The sequence below is a fragment of the Ammospiza nelsoni genome, chromosome 1 (genome assembly GCF_027579445.1).
Source record: "Ammospiza nelsoni isolate bAmmNel1 chromosome 1, bAmmNel1.pri, whole genome shotgun sequence".
Taxonomy (NCBI): Eukaryota; Metazoa; Chordata; class Aves; order Passeriformes; family Passerellidae; genus Ammospiza; species Ammospiza nelsoni.
Genome location: NC_080633.1, coordinates 29,127,528 through 29,149,988, shown reverse-complemented (window position 1 = coordinate 29,149,988; position 22,461 = coordinate 29,127,528). Strand labels below are relative to the sequence as shown.

General features: G+C 36.2%; 1 protein-coding gene across 4 annotated transcripts in view; it reads left to right on the top strand.

The window, feature by feature from the left end:
• DGKB (diacylglycerol kinase beta) overlaps positions 1-22,461 on the top strand; it is a 329,266-nt gene that overhangs the window by 237,314 nt on the left and 69,491 nt on the right. For all 4 annotated transcript variants that reach the window (XM_059473663.1, XM_059473647.1, XM_059473654.1 and 1 more), the window contains 2 exons: positions 10,507-10,597; positions 16,167-16,362. In XM_059473663.1, the coding sequence (XP_059329646.1) occupies positions 10,507-10,597; positions 16,167-16,362 (287 nt within the window). The remainder of the gene's footprint in view (positions 1-10,506; positions 10,598-16,166; positions 16,363-22,461) is intronic.

Genomic DNA, 22,461 nt, shown 5'->3' with positions numbered 1-22,461 from the left:
TCACCTGGTCTTCTCTTTGTGTCCTACTTGGGAATTATATAAAGCATGGTGCTTCAAGTACTTTATGGTAATGGAAGGATTTTTTTTGCAGGAGTCGAATATAAAGTATTGAGATACTCCAGCTTTTCAGTGAGTTAAAGTATCGGCTGGAAAAAAAGGTTATTTAATTGCATACCATCCCCCGCTTTACAGGGAAACAGCACTGGTTTGTATGATTGTTAGTTTGCTAGTTTTCTAAAACAAAGTTACAGTTTTGTATGTGAAGCAGCCAATGAGGAGTTCTTCCTTCAAACCTGTCCCTGAACCTCTGAAATATCTTACATGTACTACTGGTGTACCTAGTCTGTTTTGACATATCCATATGAGTGGGTGAGGAAAAGAAATATTGTTTTTTTCCTCTGATGTAATAAAAAGATAAAATGTGGAGGTCTGTGTCCTTGCTCTGTATATTATATAGTATAATATACAGAGAGGGCTTTTTTTGTATTTTTTTTGCTTTTGTTCAATGAGCTTTGTTGGTTCTCTAGTATGACCAAGGCTGGTAAATGTGGAACTGTTCATAGACTTTATTTTTGTTCATGATAAAAAACCTCTTGAGATTAATGAGTCATTGGTGCCTCAGCATCTGCTCCCAAGACTGGGGAATTTGGGAAAGAAACTGAAGAAAAATATAAGCATAAAAGTACGTAAAATGTTAAGAGCAGAAATCTTCATGGTGGTGAATAGACATGAAGGATTTAAGTGTAACAGAAATGTTTATTTAGGGGAGCAAAATGATAGATTAAATCACAGCTATAATGGAGACACTTTTTAGGTGAATATTTTAAGAAACTTAATTATATTTTGGGCTTAGCAATCAGTTTGTTAAAACAATATATTCAAAAGCAAGCATCAGAAATCCGTATTTAAAACAGATATTACTGTCATAGACCAGAAACAGTACCATTTTTCATGGAAAAATATCTTGTAAACTATGTCAGTCAGGTATCACAATTTTTATAATAGCTAGGTTTCATAACAGTCGCTGTAGGTTAACATCTAATAATTAGTCTCTCTTGAGTAAGCCACTTTTCTGTAACTCTGGAGAAAATACTTTTTATTTTCCTCATTAACATCTTGTTGCATATTGCCACAAAGCAACCTGAGGCACAACTCAGAAGTTCCTCCTGTATTATAGCACCTAGCACATGCTCCAAAGATCTTAAAAATTTTAGGGCGTGTTGTTTATATTTCAATATTGAAATTTTTACTTGTATTTTAGGAAAAAAAAACATTCCTTCATATGGATGTTAATAGTAGGTTCTCTCCTGGAGTCTAAAGTGTAAGGGGAGTATGCAAGAAAGGCATCATAATAAAACAAGAACAGGCTTCATAGCACATAAGATTGGGGCTTGTATGTATGATTATCAACCTGGTGTTGCTCTTGTGGTTTTTGTTTTGTTTTGTTTTGTTTTCTTGGTTTTTTGTGGTAACCCTGGCAGAGTGAGCACTTCTGGTCTGTCTACTGTTTCTCTCAGAAACCTAATCAAATTACATTCTGATCTGAAGCTCAACAAAATCAGGAAACAGTGCACAGGCCTCCAGTGAATTCATTGCACATTTTGTCTGCAAATATACAGAAAACAGATGATATTTGGGAACATCAGTACCTGTCTGATGTGTGTGAATTGACTGGTATTCATAAGTGAACTGTCTGTACAAATATTTCAAATGGATAGTTGGAGCCCAAGATAAGAAGTGGTTTTCTTTCCCCCCCACCATTAATCCCTCTGTGGAGATGAAAGTTTAGTTCAGCTATTTGTAAACCTAGACTTTGTCACTGAGAATTAATTCCTGTTTGTAAAATTACAGTTATTTTGTTATTTTTCTCTATGCATCACTTGAAATTTGTCCACATTAAATGTCATCTACATTTTTATACCCCAGTCACTAAGTACTGCAAGGCCCTTTTGCAACTTTTCATGACTTACGTTTACTACTGAAAATGGTCAGAGCAAGGTGTCCAGGAATGGTTTCTTGGCCAGATGTGAGAGCAGAGGTGAAGACAGGACTAGAACTGAATAGATGAGGGCAAAGGATGAAAATTGCAGCTGGAAGGAGCTGCAGAGAGTTTTAAGAAAATTGGTCAAAGAACTGGAAAAAGGAGGACAGGCAGGTGGGCAGTGGAGGTTGCAGCCAAGCTGCATGGACAACTCTAAGCTACAGAGCAAAACTATTATAAAGCATAACAGAAAATGGAGTCAAATTCAGCTTTGCAGCAGTAGAACTGATAAATGTCAAGGAAAATTATCTCACAGTATTACTTAGTGGTATAAGTACTTACGGGGTAGCTTTTCAACCATGAGTGGTATCATTTTATGATATTTGAAAATGTTATTTATTGTGTAAAACTAGAACTGGTCTATGAGGATTTTAGCTTTTCTGCAGTTATCTATATGGCCTCTGCTTATGCTCTGTGCCATAGGAGATTAGCACTTAGATTTGCCAGAAGTACAGTTGGTAATGGAAAAAGGAAAAAATTGACAAAGATGTCTCTATTAAAATCATGCCAGTCACACATAAATCTCTTATGGATGTGCATCTCCACTGGCTATTTCCTTACCTTTGCGTATGATTCATTATAAAGAAGAACAGGAATTATATGATTGTTAAGACAGAAGTAGAAAGAAAAGAACATTAGAAAAAGTCATACATTCTTATTAATATATATTATGTGCTGCAATGAAATCATTTTTACCTAAGTATAAAATTACCTAGATAATAGATTTATGAACTGTAAGAAAAGATGGAAAATATGTTGTCTGTTGAAAACTACTGTGAGAGACCTGGTAAAAATATTCCTTATATTGAATTTTAGAAAACATTGAATATTTTTTAGCAACTGAAATTTTATTTATTTTATACAGTATTGAGTATTTAATTAGGTAATATGTATACAGATATTTCTATCACCAGAAATACAAAGTGCAATCTCTATGACATGTAATATGCTGTAAATTTTTACTTCACAGAATGAATTAGTTTGTAAAATATCTCTTTGATAATCAGATTATCCTGTGCAACCTATGACCAAACTAGGACATGGTACTAAATGCCATGTCCATTTATTCCTTAAACACCTCCAGGGATGGTGAGCATCACCTGGGCAGCCCATTCCAATATCTAATCACCCAGTCTGTGAAGAAATTCTCCCTAATGTCCAACAGCTTGACAGAGGTCCTCTTGTCCTGTGACTTGTTGCCTGGGAAAAGACACTGACACCCCCTTCCCCCCCACCCCCAGCTACACCCTCCTTTTGGGCAGTGTAGAGAGCAATAAAGTCTCCCCTGAGCCTCTTTTCCTCCAGGCTAAACAACCCCAGCTCCCTCGGCCACTCCTCTCAAAACTTGTGTTCCACACCCTTCACAGCTTGTTGCCTTTCCTTGGACTTGCTCCCCGATGTCCTTCCTGAATTGAGGGGCCCAGAGCTGGACACAGCATTTGAGGTGTGGCCTCACCAGTACTGAGTACAGGGGAAGAATTTCATCCCTGCTCCTCTTGCCCACGTTGTTTCTGATACAGGCAAGATGCCTTTGGCCTTCTTGGCCACTGGGCACACTGCATTCAGCAGCGGCATTCAGCCACACTTGTTCAGCAGCTGTTGACCAGAAAAGCACCAGGTCTTTTCTGTTGGGCCATTTTCTGGCAATTCTGCCCCCAGGCTGTTGCACTGCATGGGGTTGTCATGGCCAAAGTGCAGGACCTGGCTCTTGGTCTTGTTGAGCCTCACGCTGTTGGTCTTGGCCCATCAGTCCAGTTTGTCCAGGTCCCTCTATAGAGCCTTCCTGCACTCCAGCAGATCAGAACAGCAGCGCAACTTGGTGTTGTCTGCAGATTTGCTCATGGTACTCTCAAGCCTCTCATCCAAATGCATAAAGGTAATAGGAGGGACTGCGCCCAACACTGATCCCTGGGGAACATCACTGATGATGGGATGTTGGCTGAATGTGGCACCATTGACCATCAGTGTCTGGGCCCTGCCATTCAGCCAGCCCAGAGAAAAGTGCCTCTGTCACTTGCTCTTGAATGTATGTCTTGCGGGTGGGACTCATTAAACCAATATCAGCAACTTCAGACACACCTTATTGAGCTTGTTTTTCCCAAAGAGACTTTTTTCTCCCCCATACATAAGGAATCACTTTAATTTTGCTTTATGGTGTAAGTATCCACAAATTGAATTAAAATCATAGAATGCTTTGGGTTGGAAGGGACCTTTTAAGATCATCTTGTTCTGACCCCACTGCCATGGGCAGGGACACCTTCTGCTAGACCAGTTGCTCAAAGGCCCATCCAACCAGGCCTTGAACGCTGCCAGGAATGGGGGATCCACAGCTTCTCTGTGCATCCTGTTCTAGTGTCTCACCATCCTCATAGTAAAAGAATTCTTCTTTGTGTCTAATCTGAAGGTAGTGGTTTTCAATTTGATAGAATTATCAATAATAATAGAGCTAGATTACTCCTAGCTGTATACTACATGGAATTTTATACTATCCTCTGTCATGTCTGGTAATAATAACCAATGTCAGTGACAAAATATTGGAAGAGATGTTCAGCTTTTCTGCCCATCATGACGTTTCCTATACTCCTGGTTTCATTTTTAGACCATATTACTGTATTGTCAACCTTAAGAAATATGTGTTTTTGTGTAGGTCTCCTTTAAGATTATTTTATTTTTCTTTTCTGTACTTTATCATCATACCATTTTCAGTGCTGCAGAACTTCAATGCATTTCAAAATTAAGTTCCTATCTTTTCCTCATTCCTCTCCTTTTTTCCCTTTGTACTGCTCACAGTTTCTCCTCTGTGGAAATATACCTCCATTTCAGCACACTTTTCTGGTATTTTTGGTTCCCTGCAGAGGTGGTTCTACACATTATTCCACATTTGCTTGGAACAAAAGAGTGAACAAGGGAGAAAAGGAAGGTAAAGAGACCTGTTTCTTTTAAATACATAGCACATAGCATGAGTCTGTGTCTCTGAGCACCTTCGAGACTTGTGGTGGATGAGATGATAAGCATCTACTCTTTATGGTTTCCTTGCTACTTTTTTTTTCCTGCCATAGAATTTTCTTTTTTAAATTCATTACATTCTGTACATTGTTGTTCATGAATGCTGCTCTTAGAATGGGAGCTTAATGCTGAAAATTCTATGAGTTTATGATACCGATTGAGATCAACTCTTGACACTCCCTGACAAAGAAGCAGTACTTTTGCAACAAAGGTGGAATAGTCTTTAAAAAGGTATTTTCAGAAAGCAGAGCTAAGAGAATATATTTTGAGGAACAATATACTTTCTGGAGGAATTAAAGTTTTGCTTGTCCATGAGCAGACATTCTTACACGGATTTGTATTAGAGGTTACTTCCTGGCAGTGGACTTTTCAAGGAATTTACCTTGAAAGACTGAAGAATTCTAGTACTTTCCTGGGTAAAAAAAAAATCTCTAGTATGGATTAAAGGATAAAAGTTGACAGAATTGGAGACAAAAATTAGTTGTTTCTCTGGCAAAGAATATGGCAAAATAAGCCTTCCCAGAGTCTATTTCCAAGTGGTCATAATATGATTAAATTCTGTATTTATTTTCATGCAGATGGCTAGAGGGATATTCTTGATGCAAGGCCATTCTCATGCAAGTTTTAAATCTCTGCTCAGAAAGTGTAGCTCTGTTAAAACAGTTCAAAGTGGTTGTTATCAAACACTCTTAATATAAGCAATTATACATGTTTTTAATCCAGTTGTTTTAAAAATGGTCTAAGTATTTCAGCTGTCATTTTACAAAACAATACAAAAATAACAGAAATTTTCTGATGCAGAAATTTTAGCTGAAGTCATTGAAGCTTGACACTGCATAAAGTGCAAATAAATAAAATAAATATAAACAGTAGATATAAGAAGTGTAAATAGGATATGGTAGAAAGTGTAGCAAACTTGCAAATGTAGCAATAAGCTCTTGCCTCAAGTGAAGACCGTAAATCCCAGAATAAGAATTTGTTACTGACGTTAAAGGTACTCCTTTTATTGTGACCTTTTATTAGCAGCCCATAACTGGTCTATTGTTCCACATGTTCTGACAGAGTGTTCATACTGCAGTGAAGCATAGATGTTCTTCAGGTGTTGAATAAAGTATTTACTATTTCCATATTTAGATACAGGACAATTTTTCAATGACATGCCTTGTAATTGCTTAATCAGAAAGGTTATATAAAATAGTTTTAGCAGTAGGGGGGTTTCTGATTAACTGATAATGGAGCAAACCCATATCACAGACTATTTTGATTATTTTGCCTTGATTACCAAATATTAGTCTGAAGTTTCCCAAGAAACATATCTAAGTTTCTAAGTCTGATATTTATCCACAGCATAGAAATACTGTAAGGAATGGCAGTATTAGGCCTTGTATAATGTTGTTAGGGCCTACCCCTGAAGGTGAGAGTAACTGAGGTTCTTGTTAACAGATCACTTGGTTAGATCAGAGTGAAATGACATGGAATGACCAGTGTTTATGTATACATGGATGCTACCACCCATGAATCCAGTGATGAGATTTGATTGTTGTTTTATTGAAGTGATGTCCACAGTCTTGATCTGTCAGGGGTGAGGAACCCCCTGAAACATACAGTTCAGTGAGTTGATTTATGTTCAGTTTCAGGTAGGAGCCCAAGGTACCTCCCCTGGGGTGGGAGTTTGTCTATGGAAACACTGTGGATCATGTTCAGTCCTCTGGTGGAAGGCCCAAAAAAGGAGGCTGGGGGCACTTTGGGGATATTTGATGGTTTATGATATCTTCTAAGACATTACACCTCCTTTTCACATCCACTTGGTTTAGCCAGTTACTCCCCATCAGAAGGGACAAATACCTTCAAGCCTGTCCTGGTACTTCCCCATAACCAGTGTTTTATGCCTGAGCAAGTTATGTAACTGAGGACATGGGCACGATAAAAAGCATTATCCCATGTAGCGAGATCTTACCAGCCTCTTCCCTTACTTGGCTCAGACCCCAGCCTGTTGCTAAACAGACTGGTTTGTTGTGGTCCTCCTCTAGTGCTCACCCCCTCGGCACCTGGGCTGTTCTTAGGTTTCACCTCCACACACCCAAACCCTCTCCTCCTGCCCTTTGGTTGGGGGATGCCAACCTGGCCTCAGCAAAGCACCTGCTGATTTTGCTAATGACCAATTGCATGAGTCATTAACCATTAACGTTTCAGTCTTCCACAGCTGTTGTGCAAATTTATTTCATCACTGTTAATGATTATTCCACTTATCAGAACATTGACCAATACTTGAAAATGTGGAACACTGGCAGCATAGAAGGTGTTTAGGTTCTTGAAGTACAGTTTTGTTTTGTCATTCCTACACCTGTAGGCAGTATATTTTGACATAATGTAATACAATAGCAAGATAGGTCAGGCTTTAATCATGATTGATGTTTTATTTATATTGTAAAGTCTTTCAAAGTTTAGATCAAAGCATGTGAAAAAACCCCCCAAAACCAAATTCTTTCTTATAGAATAATCTATTCCCTTTCCTATTCCAACAAAACCAATGTTGGAAAGAAGGAGCAGACTTCAAACTTATTTTTGGTCATCTCCTTTTAAAAGCTGAGAAAAGTCTAAATCATTTCCTCTGGGAGAGAGAAAATATACATGACAGCAGCCTGTGATTCAGTTCCATACAGTTTAAATGTGGCAAAATTGTAATTAAATATGTATTTGTTTAGCAATCTAAAATTTACTTAAATTGTGGAAGAAATTAGAGTGGCCATGAGAATAGTTCATTAATCCTCTTTTTGCTGTTATATTGATAAGCAGATGAGCTTTACCTCTTTGAAAGAGGAATGGAAGTGGAAGATATGAACTAGAGGTTGTATAATTTCTCTGGAGTTCTTTATTTAACTCCATTTTGTATCTCTATGAAAAGTAATACAATCCTCTGTTCAATAAAAGATATAGAACATTTGAATAAAACCACAAAATTTAATCTGTTTCATGGCTTGTAAAAGAAATTGGTACATTATTTGAAAATGAAGCACAAAATTATTTGTATCTACATCTATCTTTGCATTTGAAAAGCTGTCAAGTAAGTTATCTCTCTATGCTTAAAAACAGATAGTCAACTAGAGAATGGAGAACAGGCTCACAATACATTTTTTGGCCTGATAGACTCTTATAGGTTATATTTAAATTACCAGAAATCATAACTTCACCTGAAATATGTACTTAATCTTCAGTTGTAATATTCTACAAAATTTAGATTTATAGATCTAAATTTTCTAGTAATCCTTGAGTGCATTGACAGTGCTGGGTTTTGTGTGGCTGAGCTCAAAATACCCGAATTTGCCCAGTATATTCTGAATGACTCAAAAATATATGTCTGTTTTAACTTTGTGTAAGTCAAAGAGTTTTTAATATAGAGTGCTAATAAGTGAGTCAATTTAAAGTAGTCTTTTAAATAAAGAAGAAGAAAAGATTCTTCATTTGAGGTAAAAATAACTGAATAGGAAAAGGAAGGGTTATAAAGAGAAGACAAATAGGCTTTTTATCTTAATAATAGGATCAAAAGACATTACAAAGTAATTGTATGAATGTTTACATCAAGGTTTTGTTGGTCTTGTTTTTTTGAAGTTTTTTGTTTGTTTGGGGATTTTGGTTGGGTTTTTTGTTGTTGTTTGTTTGGTTGGTTTGGGGTTTTAGTTTGTTGGGAGGGGGTTGTTTGTGTTTTGGTTGATTGGTTGTGAGGGTTTTTTTGTTTGTTTGTTTTTTATTTTTGATCATCCCTATGTAGAAAGTAGTGTGAAAATAGAGCCATCCATATTTTCCAAAGGTACCCAATGGAAATTCAAGACATAGTTCACATTTCTTTGGAAACAAACGGTTTCTGAATTTCTTCATGTATGTTGGTATAAATAGGGGACTTGATCCCAGGTCAGTATGGCAGTGTGCTAACTAAATGCAGGTATAGGAGGAGCATGGTTGGATCACTTCCATTCATAGGCTTGAGAAATCTGGACCTGAATCAGGCCAGAGCCCTACTGGAGCTCCTTTGAGAAGATGACATTTATCTGAGAGAAGGTTCTCAAAAATAGTTTCCAAATATTTTCAGATTTGCTGTGTAAAAACCTTTGGAAATTCCTGTAAATTTTTCCATTGGAATTGCGTAATTTCCTTATTACTCTTCTCTTCCCAACTCTGTGCAGGCTGCCAGGTTGGACATCTTTACAGCCTTCTGATGCTGCACCAGGAATTGCTGGCTCTTACACAAACAGGTTTCTGGAAATGGCCAGTACTGCAATACCTCTTCTTACTTTGTGATTTTCAGAGTCATTAAGTAGATTTTAACAGGAATTAAGTAGTCTCTTATATGTAATTTGAAGTAATTAAAAGTAAGATTTGTACTTTTGACATGTTTTACAGTCATCTACATTTTGGTTTCATTCTTCTGTACTTCTAGCTCATGCAGACTCTTGTTTTCAAGTTAGAAGCACAATGTGCTGTGCCTGTGTCAGAGAACAGTTTACTCAAGTGAAGAAACTGTGTTCATATCTGATTCTTAAGTGGGAATAATGAATTCTAATTTAGTATCTTTTTTGTGGTTGTTTAGCTTCTTTTTTTTTTGTTACAGAATAATAATTACTCATGGGAGTTCACAAAAAGTACACATACTTGTTTGAAATGGTGCTGTTGGCGTCCTGATTGTATTTAACAGTATGCAATAAATCTGGTAAAACAGAAGTTCAATCTTTATGTATTTAAAAAGAAAAAAGTGTAAATTGTGCCTGCTGTCATGATAAACTAAGGAATTTACTGGCATTTAATCCAGTTTTATTTTCCTCTGAAACCTGTTAATGAACTTCAAGATGCAGGTCTCATTGCCCATTTAAAATGTGTCTATGAGTGAATTACCTGGTAATACAGCTCTCCTTCTGCAAAATATCTAAAGATTGTTAGATCTGGAATTTTTATTTCCTTCTACTATTTCATCTGTCATCATCTACAACAGGCATTTGCCTTTTAACTAGCTTAAGGCAAGCTACGTTTTTTCCTGGCTCTTGTTCATGATGGGATTGCCCTGCTTGCACATTCTACTGCTCTGCAGGATAAAGATGTTAACTGGGAATCAGAAATCATATAGTAGGTGTAAGACATGAGATAAAATCGATACATTTTTCTGAGGCATGTCACTGGTTAAGTGACAAAAAATATTCTGATAGTCACTGAAAAAGAAAAGTCAAAGGTACATTTGAACCTGTCAGTTCAACATATTCCTGTTATCCCTTTAGGGGATATCATACAACTTGACACCAACATTTAAGCTTTGAAAATTATGAGCTCATCTATTTCAAATGGGATGTCACATGTTCCCAAGCCTTTGCCATTACTTATAGTGGAAGACAGGATGATCACTTTTGTCACATATTGATAGTGAATAAGATCTTTCTTTTTTTCTTTTCTTTTTTTTTTTTTTCTTGTTTCAGAATGAAGAACAAATTTTGGTATTTTGAATTTGGCACTTCGGAAACTTTCTCAGCCACCTGTAAGAAGCTGCATGAATCTGTAGAAATAGAAGTAAGAAACTAATTGTTGCCTTTATCCTTGAAATGTCACCAGTTTGGCTGAAATACAGGGAGCAAGGGCGCAGAGTGCCTGAATCCAACAAGGCAAAGCAGTGCACATCCTTTCGACCCTATATTCCAAAATATTATTTTTATCATATCTATTTGTAGTGTAGCCCTGCACACTGGAACAAAGTTCAGTTTGATGATTAGTGAAGTCTTAATACAGTAGACAAGGTCAAGAGGTGAAGTATAACATTAGAAATCAATAGGGAGTGTGGCTAGGTCAGGTGGAAAAATGAAAGACTGTTGGAGGGAGTGAGAGCTGCTGCAGGATTAAAATAAAAAAAAAATAATCCTATTATTTCTAGGTCCCAAGGTTTTATAACCTTTAAAACTCAATTCCCTAAAATTGTACGTACTTTCCTGAATAAAGGTTAAAGAATATATATATTTTTTGAATTATTCCCCTTCATTAAATAGCTTTTCTCTCTGCACAAGGGGTCATCATTCCATTATACATTGAACATTAACTAAAAAGACACAGGATACTTACAGACAAAATGGGAATTTAAAATAATGTGCCACTGCCACTTTGATGGCTGCTAGAATAAGTGGCTGAATTACATAAACTGTTTGGGCATCTGATGTTTATGAATAAGTACATGAAAAATGAGAAATGAGTGAAGATAAAAACCTGAGAATTTAGGTTAAATAATGAAATAATTTCTCAAGAGGACTATGGTGCTTTTCCTTTCCAGTAGTAATGAGAAACTGCATGTGTCAGTGGAGTGTTTGTATAGTAGCATGAGGCACTCAGAGAGGTCTGGTGGGAGCTATGGAGTCCAGTCAAAGCCTCCTGAAGGGTGAATTCTGAAATTATCTGAAGGAACCATGTACCTGAGAGCAGAATAGTAGCAGAGAATACTGAGACTGAAACTGTAAGACCAGCAGTGCCACACTTGCCTGTTATGCTGTTATGTTTCTCTTTGAAGTGAAAACCTGCTCCTCACGTGTTAGATTAAAATATAATAAAAATAAAACAAAACTCCACTGAAAGTCTTAAGAAAAAAAAACTTAATAAAAAAAATCACCCTTGCTTCCCAAGAGAGTGCTTCACACACATGAGTGTAAGCAAATGTAGCATGAAAAATATTTTGTTATTTATCAGAAGAAATGCTTACCTGGTTTGATTAGATTTGAAGAAACTGCAAGTTAAATGTACCTTTTGATTAAATACAAATTGAAGAGCAGGCTTTCCTAATAAAATACTGATATCTAGAGAAAGTCATGTATCCTGATACATATTAAGATGTGAACTTTATTGTTTTAGCCATTCAAAGAATGATTAATTGTTAACATCACAAAGCAAGCAAGTAGGTACACAAGTTTGTGGTGGTGCTGCTGTCTGTTGTGTAATTATTATGTATTCATGTCAATAACTACTAATACCAAAAAAGTGTAACATTGCCAGTATATGAGGCACTTTTGTTAATACTCACTTCATCTATCCTAGTCATTACCATTAGTCATACAATTAGAAACAAAAAGTATAATTTCCAAGGTTTACAAGAACTATTAGGAGGTGGTTATTTGTGTATTTATTTACAATGACTAAATTACAATGTTGCTCGTATGCTTGTATCTAATGTTTCTTGTTTGAATATTGTCAGCATTTTAGTCTGATTTTTAACCTGATGCCCCTTGGGGATGTCACTGTAAATGGGAGGTTGGTGCATGAGACCACATTTCACTCCACATAAAATGCGCAAAGAATGTGCTTGCTCTACAGCCAAATTTTGAATGAACAAAGCCTGAGAAGATTAAGGATCTGTATCTCTGAGCTGTTAGACAGTGATCAAATGTTCTCTGGGCAAATATTTGTTTAGCCTTGTATTTGATTTCTAACCTAATTAAGCTGGTTTTTCTGACATACATTCTTTACTCATGTTCTGTATGTTTTCTTCTGTGTGAAATGCAGAACAAAGTTGGACATAACATTTTTATGTTATCCAGAATAAGATATATTTTTGTTTTCAGAATCAGATGTAAGAAGTTGAGGAGAGGTTCTAAAGGGTAAGAAACCAAAATTAAACAAACAAACAAACAAAAACTAGGACAAAATTAATTATTCATTTTCAATAATAATGTGTCAGTAAACAAGGCTGAAGATTTTACAATTTAGAGAACTTGCAATTTATTTCCACTTCAGAAAAAAAAAAAAAAAAAAGAAAGCTATGTGAAAGATACTTAACAAGAGTAGGTATAGATGTGGTGTAAAAGTGGCATGGACCATACCTGCAATGCTGCATAAGCATAGTGGGAGCAGTGTAAGCCTTCTATACCACCTGGTGTTAATGGGTAATAGAAAGGAGTTTAAAACATTCCTGTACACTTGCCTGATATTGCTCTTGGTTTCACAGCAAAGCCTTAATATCAGTTCTTTTGAGGCATAGATATGTATTTTCTCAAAAGAGAGATTATCTGAAAATAATTGATACAATAAGTAAGGTATAAACAATAATATCCAAGAAGTGAATGAGGCTGGAAAAGAAGGCAAAAAAGAGTTAGAAGAGCTAGTTTCTTTTTTGTCTAGGTAGGCATACTCCACATTTTAAAAGTAGGCTTTTGTTTTTAACAGCATCATTACATTATTTGAAATAAAAGAAAAAAGAAAAGGAGCAGAACACGTGTGTTTTGTTTTTGTAGTATATAAATGTGTTAGAACTATGCAGAGGTACCTGTAGGGCAAACTTTTTGTCTGTGTATGAACAAAAGAAATGCTTCTTTCCTAATTCAGAAAGTTGCTCATCACTGGGGGACTCTGAGGCCTCCTCACATAATTGTCTTAGTGTACTACCTGCTGTGCTCAATATTGAGTGAAAATGGAAGCTAGACCCCGCACCATCCTATTTCACAATTCTTCTTTTATTTAAATAATTCCAGTCAGTTTGGGGGACGCCAGACCTTTATAAATTAACAGCAGGGAAATACCAAAGGTGTCAGATTGCATATTTATCATCTTTCTCGTGTAATACTTAAATATGTATTAAGAAGTGACTGACATAAATTAGGCAGATTTCAGAAGCCACAGGCCGTGGCTTGTAGAGGACCCCCTTCTGCTTGACATTTCATCCTTGTCAAAGATCAAATTATTTTAATTTAGGCTGCAAATTATAAGAAATGAAGACTTCTTTGTGGGAATTCCCTGTGGTAATCTGACTTTTGTTGTTACTGCTGCTTGTCAGTGTGCAAAAGATATAATATGCATGCAAATAAGGTTAAAAAATATGTACTATCTAATTATCCAGCCAGTACATTCCACTTGAAGACAGTGGGAGGCCTGACACACAGTATGTGTTTGATTCATTGAGGCCTGCAGGGTATTTACACAAGATTACTTTTAATTATGAAATTAATATCTGTTTATCTAGAATGTATAGCAGTAAGTGAGCATACACATGAGCAGAATTTTTAGCAAAATAAATCATCTTAGTATTTAATACATATAAAATACTAGGGAAAACCACAATTTGCTTCCAAAAATGACAGTGAAAACCTAGGCCTTTATTCTTGTAAGAAAAGTGTTTTTAAAAAGTTATACTTTGAATTACAGTAGTTGCCACAACTGCCAATTCGCTTTCAGATATGCCTTTTGACTTTAAAATTTTCCCTGTATAAATGTAATCCACAGGTTTGAAATTTGATTCTTGAAGAGCAACTATGAAATGGAAATCTAAGTGTTGAAATTGTTCTCCCTCCCGATTTGTGCTCTTCTTAGAAGAATTAAGATGTGTGTGCATTATAATACAGTTCTGTTTTATGATCTCAGAGAGTTTCAGAATAAACAATTATTCACAGTTTTTCTTGTGTTGTACTTGGCTTTTCTTCTTCAAAGCCGCAATAAAGTTTTAGGCAGAGAGGAAGAAGTGCCAGTGACCCACAGAGCAGCAAGCTGCAAGATGTCAGTGGACTTCTACTGAGGAATGCTTAATTATTTTTCCCATTTTCTCCCTGATTATTGTGTGTTGGAATTGCAAAATAATACCCTTAATGAATTTGAAATGGATGACTGGATCCTCTACAAGCCTGCAGAACATTGCAGGAATAGGAGCAAATGTTTTAAAAATATGCTGCTCTACACTATGGTCTGTAAGACTTGTCAGGATGTCCATACGCTCTATCTGTGTTGTGAGGAATGAAGCTACTCCATCTCTAGCCAGGGTGCCAGTACATGAATCCTAGGCAGCTCTGGCTGGTTCAATTAACTAATGAGTAGAACTGGGTGCTCTGCTTTCCACCTGCAGGTTCCACTGTAGTAACGTGAAGTTGTGGTTTATTTTCTCCTGTGGAGTTTCTTCAGTATTTTGCTACATTTTATATGTGCTAAGAACTTCCTAATGTTGGTAGAGAGGAGGACGTAGCTTGAGTAAATTACAGCCAGTGAAGGCTAGGTGTATTAAGCTGGGTTCACCTCATCCAGTGTATCTCAGGTGAGCTGTATTTGCAAATGCTGGGGTTCAACCACCTGAGAAAATGCTGCAGTTTAATGCTGGGCAGGCTGATATGTTAAGATCCCTGAGCCATTCTCCAGAAGTGAAAAATATGGTCCCTTTATATTGGAAGCCAGATTTGGCATAGAAATATGCTTGTATAAAATGTCTTAAAGTCCAGGTTTGCTGTAGGAAGCATGAGAAATACACACTAGTGACACAAGATGAGTATGATTCCATCACTGAAGGGACTATCCCGTAGACTAAGATTACCTCTGTGTGTCCAGTGAGCCTTGGAAAGGTTTTAGATCACTGATGCCTCCTCTTTAGCTCCACAGCCTGTGTTTTCCCTTAGCAGTGATGCATATTTTAGAGAACTGGTTGGTGAAGGTTCTGGGGTAAGGATTGCTGCAGCTGCATCAGGAATTGTTGTAACCATTTCTACTGATTTTAGTTATTGCTAGGAGCCACTAGTCTGCCATAGCCCTATGCTGATATGCTTGTTGTGCCTTTGGATTGAAATGAATACCTGTGTCCTCTTCTGTGCTCCTGGGGCTTGCTTAGAACCTTTTCCATAAGTCTATGTATTCTCTGCCTGCAGGGACTTTGTATTCCATCTGTTGGGGAAGGGACTCAGTTGCAAGAATTACAAGTCTCACTGCAAAATCATAAGGCAGAAAATTTAGGTGGAAAAGGCAACAAAAAATCAGTTATTGATAAAGAAATTTTGGTAGTATAAATGTTTTTCTGCTAATATCTGTAGTGAAGCTAGAAATATATTTCACTTGGTCAGTGAATAGTTATCAGATAACAAGACAGTACCAAATGGTCCCACACTTAGGCAATCAAAAGCTGAATAGCAATCTTACTTTACCTTCTGATTAATGATCTGTTCTTATCTCATACCTCCTTTTCAGATACAAGTATATCTCTTAGGTGTAAACATTGAATAAACTATTAGCAGTATTAAGAATGATAAATTGCTGAATAAAAATATCTGAGAAAAAGAGCATTCAGATTTTTCTTTCTCTCTTACTATTTTCTCTCTTCTTTTCTTTTTTCCTTTTTTTTCCCTTCCTTTCTAATCAGTGTGATGGAATTCAGCTGGACTTAATCAATATCTCTCTGGAAGGAATTGCCATTCTAAACATCCCAAGCATGCATGGTGGATCAAATCTTTGGGGAGAGACAAAGAAAAGACGAAGCCACCGTCGGACAGAAAAGAAGAGGTCAGATAAAAGAACCACCGTTATAGATGCCAAGGAATTGAAGTTTGTGTGCCAAGGTAAGCTTACAGATTGATACAGGCTATCTGGCTACATAATGTCAACTTGGTTATATAATTGACCTTGTCAAGGAAAAGGACAGACAGTTCTTAGATATTTCCTTTCCTGTGCATTTAGCTTTTCTGGTGGGAAATACTGCCAGAAGGGCACAAACAAAGATGTACTGCTAATTTCAGTCTCTACACTTGGAAACCTGCCTCAGATACTACCTCTTGAGCAGACTAATCACACCATGTGGCACTGCTGGCTACTGGGACATTCAGTCTAGAAGTAGTTGGAGATTTTGGAGTTGGAAGGTGCTTCCTGAGCATTTATAGTATTTCTTAATGTCAATTAAGAAACTGACATTAAGTTACTTGGGGATAGTTGTGCCCTGATTCTAACAAGCTTTGGCCAGAGGCGAGGGAACTCACTTCAGAGTAAAAAGAGCAAGCTATCTATACATTTTATGTTACTATGTTGTAATGCTGTATGAATCCTTGAATACATATGCTGTAGTTGGCTTGCACAGGCATGATCATTTTTTTCAGGGTTCATATACTTTCCTGGTGATTAGATGCACTTACTAAATTTTATTATTAAACATAACTCTTGACAAAACCAATAATAAATAATAATCGCTGTTCTTCTCTGAGAATCTGAATACTGTGCATTGTAACACTTGACTGCACGTCACAAGCCTGAGTGATTATAAGCCATCATTTTCTTCACACCAAAGGAATGAACAGTTTGGGTTTTGTTTGTTTGTTTTTCTCTATTTACCCTACAAAAAGGATTATCTTTTGCTTCAGAGTAGCTTCTTGCTTCTCCTCATTATTCAGACTTTATAAAGATAAGGACTTAACTGTTATTCTGTTGGGATCCCTTTCCTAGTTTTGAATATCCTATTTTTACATTTCATCAGCAGTAATTTTTAAGTCACTAGTTATAACATTGTTCATTATTACACATTTTAGTTTTAATTCAGCTAAATTATCCGGATGACAAAAGTTTAGGAGTAAAGTAGTTTTTTATGGCTTAGAGACTGCAATAAGTACTAGCATTCAATTTCTGTGGGCGCTAGCAATTTTACTTATGCTCTCAGTGTCTCAGTGTGACTTAGCCATTCACTCTGTCAGCCAAAGTCTCACCAGGCACAAAGCTTCTGCTTAGTGTGCTACAATTCTGTGTTATGCCCTGATGTTTAAGGATGGAGGCTGCTGGGTAAAGGGCTCACCCAATTTTTTCCTTTTGTTTTGCTCCTGAACACAAGGAGACAGGACATTTATCCTCTTGATAGTAGTGAAACAGACATTATCACTTCCTTTAATTATTGAAATTATGTGCCTCTTTGATACACATTTAACAGTGATTTCAATCTTCTGACTATAGTTGATGTATTAAAAGGGCGTTGCAACACTCAATTTCCATTTTCCTGGACAGGATAAAATAAAATTACAATAAAAATATTAAAGACTGAATAGAATTTCCCATGTTATCTGTCTAAGTGTTCATAATACAGACATTAAGCACCTTACTTTAGAAAAACTGTTCTCATTACTTGGTTTCAAATCACTTTGTATGCACTGTGGATGGAAGTAGCTTTATCCAAAGGCAGTTTTAAAGCAGAGGTTGACTTCTCAATATCCAAAACTAGATCACCTCTCACATCACTGAGTACTATGAGATGGTATTATTGTTTGCATCTTCACTAGCATTCCAGTGCTGAGCAGGAGTGAAATCCTTCTTGGATTTCAGAGTGGTCCCTTACTTTGTTCCAGTTTGCAACACTGAGCAGTCTTGAGCATGTAAAGTGGATTCCTTTTAAAGGTGTGAGGTGTGTGGGGATGGGAGCTACATGCTCTGCTGCAAGTGTGTGTTTAGTCCATGAAACCAGGTTAAAACAACCCAAAGTAAAACTCAGAAATGAAGGTGAACATGTCAGAACCAACTGATTAGTTTAATGGGCCCACTCCTATCTTGTACTGCAAAAAACAGTCAATTCTACTTGCTAGGACAGATTCTTAGGCTGAATGTGCTCCTTCAACTCGGAATTCAAGATTATTGCTGAATAATGGAATTCAATCAATTTTATGTCTACGCTTCTCAAATAGTTTTGATAAATCTGAATCTACTCACTGGGGAAATAACTGACTCTCACTTGAAAATGTTATGAGTTTTTCACTAGCTGATTATTTTCTTAGGCACTGTGTATTTTTGGCACATTGTACTCTTTAGTTTGAAGAAAACATTTTGTAAGCTATTAATACCTGGTGCAGAGATAGGTATTGCTGTGTTGGGAACCATGATAAATACATACCGGCTTGTTAACTTCTGTTTATTAACTTATTCTGAATGAACATCCTTGTAGTTATTTTTATGTCCAAATAAAGTGTCTAATCACTTGACAACTGAGAACTGCACTTCCTAGGAGAGAGCAATCAATCCTCATGTTTTCCTATGGATATCTATATATGTGAATGTATATATATATATATATATATATATATATATATATATATCAGATTTTGGTGTTGAATTGTATTTGTTTTTTTACATCTCATTTTTTTATGGGACTTCTAAGTAGGATGCACATTTACTTTTAGACTTTTTCAATTGCAGTACAACTGTGCATCAATCTGTATTCTTGTCTCTGCTTTTCTCATTTTACAACTTGATCGTAAATACATGAGTTGAAGGTTAGGACTCTGAGCCCTTAGGTGGGGTACTTGCATGGACTTTTGGAAGCTGTCTCCTCACTCAGGGTAGTTTGTTGCCCTGGAGCATGTTGAGCCGTCCCAAGGAGAACTTCTCAAACTGCCCAAGAAGCCTCTGTGAGGTCCTGCTGCTATCTTCCCATGCTCTCGTGTGCAAGCCATGTACATGCAACATGATCATCACTGCAGGAAAAAGGGTCAAATTTCTGCCAAATCTTTTTTTTTTCTTAGGTATCTGCACAATGCAGGGAAGGTATATTTCTCCAACTCCACTCCCCTCTTTCTTTTCTTTCCTGTTTAGCATTGCCACCTGTTGATGTAAAAATGCTTGTCTTTTCATTGCCCTTCACATTATCCTCCTCTGCACACACCATAGCCAGACCACAATTTGCACTTTAAGTAATCAAATGGGTGTCTGCTTAGGAAACAATGTGATTATGTGCATGTTGTCTGAAAAACAATGTATTGAAATTGAGTGGTTCAAAATATACACTACTTATTAGGGGTTTGTGCATGTATGCTAAAGAAAAATATTCAGCAGTCATAGCATATGTGTGCGTGTGTATTGCATTTCTAACTAGTAATATTTTAATATAAAACATGTATGAAAATGTATTTGTCTGATTAGCTTATTACTAATTGGAAAAAAACAAACATATTTAGCTGTAGCATACTAAGTATTATCATAATCCTTGTTAGTGGAAAAAGTACTACAGATTTCATTTCAGCTCCTGTGCAGAAGTAGAGAGGGTCTTTCATCACATTTTATTAGGGTAAAACTCATGTGGGTTTTATGATTTAATTTAATTTTAATTTCTAATTTATCTGTTCAATTTCTATTTTAAAATGTTAATGCATTTGGAAAAAATGTAACTACAGGTATATGTGACAGTTTGTGAAAGTAGATGACTTAGTGTTTTGACATTTTGAATCTCACACTTGCAATGTTTCCAATTGTTGTTTTATTTAAAATCTTCTAGTATGTACATCTATGATACATCTATCCACAGGCCATTTACAGATTTTAGATGTTATTGTGAACTACCCGTTATTTAGATAGGACTTCTTTTTTGATATTCACAGATACTGATAAATGCCAAAAGTCAGTAGTTTGAAAAGATTAACATATTGCATTGAAACAAAACTATGAGTTGAGAAACATAAATGCAAATAAGTGCACTACTTGGTTGCAAATTGCATCTAAAACAAGTTAAATTATGACAACATGTCTTGCATGAAAAATATATACCCCTTATGTCAAGTCTTAAACAGTTTTCTTCCTCACAGAAATTCTAAATAAAATTTTAAAACCTTTTGTGACAAAAAGGAGGTTTTAGGTTTTTTTAAATTTCTCCAGTAAACTTTTTTGTTAAATGAAGTTTCCCTTGGGGTGGAAGTTGTTATGCTTTGATTTCATTGTTGAAGTTCAGTTAGAGCCCTATTCTGAAATGGGATCTCTTTTAGTCTCTTCATATTTAATGGCAGAAATATATGGAACTTGTTTTTGCATGAGTGGTTCCACTCACCTCAGTGGACTCATTCTTGAAGACAATACGTATTATGAAGCCTTTAGAATATAAATATTTCAGTGAAATACTTTTTTCATATTTATTTTGTACATCACCAGCACTGATACTTAACCAAGTCCTTACCAAGTTGGTCTGTGCACCTTGTTAAGAGCTACAGGGAGCTGTCACTCCACAGACTATTAGATGAATTCAAGACAATGTGCATTTATATCACAGCACCTAGGCATAAACTAAGCTTACCAGTATGATTCAATAACTCTGTGTGGAAATCTCTTTTAATAACTGCATTATGACTTTCTGAATGGAAATGCAGAAGCTTTGGAAATGGAATAATGTGTATGCAGGCACTTCACTGCAGTTAAAAGCAGTTCAAAACATGCAGAGGCTGTGAAGGCCTTTAAAACACTTCAAAATATCCATAAATATTAAGAGAATAGAAAATGCCTTTCTTATTAGGTGTCAAATTCCACTCTACAGGGAGAGAGATGCTTCCCTATAGATAGAGGATTCCTGACATGCTCCCTAAACAGCTTATAACTTTGTGAGCTAGCTGTCTAATTTAATTTATGGAGGTCTTTCATAACCTGTACTCTGGCTAGGTGACCTTTCCTTGTTGAAAAAGTTGAAACTGTACACTATATACACAGTCAGTGTAATATATACACTAAATATACACAGTGTATATTCATTATTGGTAGACATTTGGTTATTTTTGACGTGGTAAGGCATGCATAATGAACTCTCTATAATAATATTTTTATTAAATGTTATTGATGATGTCATGGCTACATAAGGTAATAGCCCTTACTTTGTATCTTGTTTAGACAGCTTTTTACAACATAGACATTAGCACCTTACCACAGAGAAAAAAAAACTAATTAGAGCTATTTCATAGCTAGTCTATGTTAAGATATTCAACTTTAAACATTAGTCTAAGCATTAGAAAAAAACTATAAATTTATTCAAACAGTATTTCTTTTCTTGTCCACACATGTTCCACATCTATTCTGAAACTTAACTAAAGGCAACATACTTCTGTGTAGATTTTTTTGTTACTATTTTGGGAGTGTGTATTATTTACAGTAAATGAAATAATTGTGGGAGCTATTAAAGTTAGTGTGGCATTAACTTCAGTGTCTAAAATATCAACCCTATAGCCAGTAGATAGAGTCACCTCAGGAAAAGAGTGTTTATCCTGCATTCAAGTAAGTATCTAAGGTAGCATCTTACCTCTAGAGGCAGTGTTTTAGGGAGGAAATGGGGGGGGAGGAGGGAGGGAAAGAGAGAAGGAAAAGCAAAATTAAAAACCAAAGGATGTAAGACACAAACATCACATTTTTCCTGAACTAACGAATTTAGCTGTAATTTTCCTAACTCAAAACTTGGACTGAGGGAAATGTTGGTATTCAAATATTTTTGTTTCATATTAGCTAATATGAAGATTGTGTGTCCTTGGCTTCTTATTTTTGCTTCATACTCCTGAATGACATATTTACTGGAATGACACATTCCAATATCAAAAAGGGCTGAATGGCATTTTGTTCTAACTGTTCAGTTAAATTGTGCATAGCACCATTAGTTTGTAAGATCTCAGTTCAAACATTTACCAAGCTGTTAAGGATAGTACAGTTTTCCTAATATGAAAATATGGGCTGGAATGTCATGATTTTATTATGCTATTGAATGGAATGTGGGCTGGAATGTCATGATTTTATTATGCTATTGAAAAGACCTTTTCCTGTTTTCTCTTCCACCCCCACTAACCCCTATGCTCCCACCTCCAGCAATAAAGTTTTGGGGGGCCATTATCTTTCCCTCTCTTCTGTTTAAAAGAGGCTGTGTTCTGTCCAAGCTTCGCTTATACAAGTAGTTC